Source organism: Piliocolobus tephrosceles, chromosome 3, assembly GCF_002776525.5.
Source record: "Piliocolobus tephrosceles isolate RC106 chromosome 3, ASM277652v3, whole genome shotgun sequence".
In the NCBI taxonomy this organism is placed as follows: Eukaryota; Metazoa; Chordata; class Mammalia; order Primates; family Cercopithecidae; genus Piliocolobus; species Piliocolobus tephrosceles.
The window spans coordinates 170,128,202-170,132,581 of NC_045436.1; the positions used below are offsets into that span (position 1 = coordinate 170,128,202).

General features: G+C 41.6%; 1 protein-coding gene and 1 pseudogene across 5 annotated transcripts in view; one reads left to right on the plus strand and one right to left on the minus strand.

The window, feature by feature from the left end:
• Window positions 1-342: 342 nt before the first annotated feature.
• Window positions 343-4,380, minus strand: part of BST1 (bone marrow stromal cell antigen 1) — a 62,608-nt gene continuing 58,570 nt past the window's right edge. For all 5 annotated transcript variants that reach the window (XM_023206943.2, XM_023206941.1, XM_023206940.1 and 2 more), the window contains one exon: window positions 343-775. In XM_023206943.2, coding sequence (XP_023062711.1) covers window positions 670-775 — 106 coding nt within the window. In that variant the 3' untranslated portion in view covers window positions 343-669. The remainder of the gene's footprint in view (window positions 776-4,380) is intronic.
• Window positions 874-1,572, plus strand: LOC111538963 (annotated as a pseudogene).

Here is a 4,380-nt window from a genome sequence, read left to right on the forward strand (position 1 = left end):
TGGTGAAACCCCGTCTCTACTAAAAATACAAAAATTAGCTGGGCATGGTGGCAGTCACCTGCAATCCCAGCTACTCGGGAGGCTGAGGCAGGAAAATCGCTTGAATCCTGGAAGCGGAGGTTGCAGTGAGCTGAGATCTCACCACTTCACTCTAGCCTGGGCAAAGGAGCGAAACTCTGTCTCTCAAAACAAAAAGGAAAGAGTAACTGAACATCTTTATACCAAATAAATGAAATCTTTACAGACAAAATATATATGCATACATTTATATAGTATACGTTTGTCTTAAGTGATCAACAAGCATGCAGTGTGCGTGCTGCTGGAGATACAGGAAAATACAGATGATGTAAAATACAGCTTTATTAGAATTCTCTAAAAATGTTTGATAATATACAAGCAGTCTGACTCCCAGTGCTTTGTGTCATTATAAAAATAAGAAAATAACGTGCTTTAATTCTAATGCAGCATTTTGTAACCTGCTAAATAGAACTAATTTCTTGTTTCTGAAATCCTGCGCATATGTCTCATTGAAATACCATTTCAGGACATCGTTTTCCCAGCAAAGAGCTTCTTTAGACAACAGAATCATTTGGTATACACAGAACAGGAATGATGATTGCAAGGGGAGGCTGCAGGGCTGGAGGAGGGTTAGAGCAACACAGTTCCCAGTTACAGTTGAGTCCCGGAAGCCAGCACCAGAAGGAGGGGAATGATAAGAACTGCACTTTGTTCTGCATAAAGACATGGGGCTTTTCTTTGAGTAGTGGCTGCTGCCCTGCAAATTAACAAGGAAATAGAGAAAGTGTCAATATTGGTGTATGGAATCTACACTCAAAAATATATCTGCAGTATTAGTCTCTTTTCTGGTTAACGTGGAGCGAGAAGCCAGGAGCAGCAGTCTCCCGTGACACCCTGTAGGAGGCGGTGCGGGAAGTCCTGAACCGGAACCAGAGCAAGGAACGGAAGTTTCTGGAGACGGTGGAGTTGCAGATCAGCTTGAAGAACTATGACTCCCCAGAAGGACAAGCGATTCTCGGGCACCGTCAGGATTAAGTCCACTCCCCGCCCCAAGTTCTCCGTGTGGGCGAACGATTATAGGTGGTTCACACCTATAATCGTCCTGAGAAACCAGCAGCACTGTGACAAGGCGAAGGCTGTGGATATCCCCCACATGGAAAACAAGGTACTGAGAAAACTCAACAAGAATAGAAAACTGGTCAAGAAGCTGGCCAAGAGTATGATGCATTTTTGGCCTCAGAGTCTCTGATCAAGCACATCCCACGAATTCTCGGCCCAGGCCTAAATAAGGCAGGAAATTTCCCCTCCCTGCTCACACACAACAAAAACATGGTGGCCAAAGTGTATGAGATGAAGTCCACAATCAAGTTCCAAATGAAGAAGGTGTTATGTCTGGCTGTGGCTGTTGGCCACGTGAAAAGGACAGACAATGAGCTTGTGTGTAACATTCACCTGCCTGTCAACTTCTTGGTGACATTGCTCAAGAAAAACTGGCAGAAAAACTGGCAGAATGTCCTGGCCTTATATATCAAGAGCACCATAGGCAAGCCCTAGCACCTCTATTAAGGCACATTTGAATAAATTATACTGCTACCAGTAATAAAAAAAAAAAAAAAAAGAAAGAAAGAAAAAGAAAAGCAAATTGTGCACACCGTGGAGAAATTTACATAGTATATAGGAAGTTATAAAGTGGAAAGTAAAAGTCTCTTAGTCTCTCCATTTGCATTTTCCATAGAAAACCAACTTTGATAGTTTGAGTTCTCTTTCCAGGAATGCAATGCACACATGCATGCTAAACCTGCTTAATAGAACTAATTCCTATTTCTGAAATCCTAAGCACACATGTCATTGAAATACCATCTCAAGACATTGTTTCCCCAGCAAAAACCTTCTCTAAACAGCAGGACCTGCTGCTGCCCTGCAAGTTATCCTTAAATGTCTTTAGGTATCCTTTTATCTAAGCACAAATGGAATCTACAACGTGTGTTGCATCATATCTTGAACATGCTTCCATATTAGTACACAGGGAGTTAATTCATTTTTCCTTGTGGATGAATTTTTATTGTATGGATGGAACACAGTGTTAGCCAGGTTCCCTACTGATGGCTACATTATCAGAGTTTAAGTGTCCTGACACAAAGACATCAACAAAGGGCCCGCCCAAAATATGGACCCTATTCATAGTAAACAGCATCTGACCACTGGGTTTGTAAAAACAGAAATTACTAATTCTTTTAAACTCACTAAAAGATGAATTTTTAAAATTATGAAACCATCTAATGTTGGCTTGGAAATATATCCCATGGCTCTGGATTGGCGGCCCTGTCCTTAAAAATTCCTGACTCCATTTAAATGCTGGTCCTCTTCTTTTTTGCTAAGGAACTCTCACCCACAGGTTTGTATTAGGGCTCCACCTACCGGACATTTTGTACAATTGCACCTGTGATGCAGTTAATGTCCCAGACTTTATTCACTCAAAATCTAAAATTACTTTTGCTTTCAAACAATTAACTAATTAACATAAGGTTACACTTTTCTTTACTTTTTTTAAAAAAATTAAATGGCACATAATTAAATACACTAATAATGACAGTCTCCCTTCGTCTTTTGCCAGTTCCTACTCCTTTGCCTAGAAGGAACCCACAGTTAGCAGCTTGGAGTTTACTTTCTCAGACCTATTTCTTCACTTACATCCATTATCATGCACAAATAGAAACATGCTCTTTTGCTTTCTTCTGCTTTACATGTCTGGGTTCATATTCTGTGCATTGGTTTGTCACTTTGTAACTTAAAAAGCTTTTCTTGTCGGTGTGAGACTATACTTGAGGGGGTAACTGCACTGTTTGCAGTTACTTTTATTTTTAAAATTAATTCTTGTTATTACACGTATACACTCAAAAGCCTAATTTTTCCATGCCCTTTTGTTTAATTTATAAATCACATTGTACTATTTAAAAACCTAGTGAACTCTGACAATCACTCTTAAGGATGTGTTACAGTTACTTAATTCACGTGATGTTTTCAACTCAAGTTATTTCAGGTTAAATTATTATTATTATTCTTTGAGGAAGGGTCTCATTCTGTCACCCAGGCTGGAGTGCAGTGGCGTGACTACAGCTCACTGAAGCATTGATCCTCCTGGGTTTAGAGAATCCTCCTGCCTCAGACTCCTGAGTAGCTGGGACCATAAGTGCACACCAACATACCCAGCTAGTTTTTTGTTTGTTTGCTTGTAGAGGCAGGGTCTCTCCATGTTGCCTAGGCTGGTCTTGAATGCCTGGGCTCAAGTGATCCTCCCACATTGACCTCCCAAAGTGCTAGGGTTACAGGCAGGAGCCACTGGGCAAGGCTTCAGGTTATTTTCAACTTAAGTATTAAAATAGTATATCTTTTTTAAAAAAAATTAAATGACTTTAAATTAGCCAAACTTTCTCAATTACTTGATTGTAGTAAACCTAATAAATGTATAAACTTTAATCTTAATTATTTTACAAATTCCAATACTGGTTCAAAACTTAGTAAAATTCTCTTATAACTTCCTACTAAAAGTCCCAAGCCTAAAATCAGTTACTTGGCTGGGCATGGTGGTTCACACCTATAATCCCAGCACTTTGGGAGGCCAAGGCAGGAGGATCACCTGAAGTCAGGAGTTTGAGACCAGCCTGGCCAACATGGTAAAACCTCATCTCCACTAAAAATACAAAAGTCAACCAGGAGTGGTGGCTCACACTTGTAGTCCCAGCTACTCGGCAGGCTGTGGCAGGAGAATCACTTGAGCCCGGGAGGTGAAGGCTGCAGTGATGAGCCAAGATCAAGCCACTGAACTCTAGATCTAGATCTAACTCTAGATCAAGCCTGGGTGACAGAGTGAGACTCCATCAAAAAAAAAGGAAGGAAGGAAAAAAGGAAAGAAAAAAGAAAAGAAAAATTTCCAGTAGTGGGGGCGTGGGCCTCTAGTCTCAGCCACTTGAGAGGATGAGGCAGGAGGATCACTTGAACCCACAAGGTTGAGACTACAATAAGCCATGATCACACCACTGCACTCCATCCCTGGATGACAGAGTGAGAACCTGTCTCCAAAAAAAAAAAAAAAAAAAAGGAAAAAGAAAAAGAATTAGTTACATCCCAGCACTTTGGGAGGCCGAGACGGGCGGATCACGAGGTCAGGAGATCGAGACCATCCTGGCTAACATGGTGAAACCCCGTCTCTCCTAAAAAATACAAAAAACTAGCCAGGCGAGGTGGTGGGCGCCTGTAGTCCCAGCTACTCGGGAGGCTGAGGCAGGAGAATGGCGTAAACCTGGGCTGGAGTGCAGTGGCCGGATCTCAGCTCACTGCAAGCTCCTCCTCCCAGGTTTACGC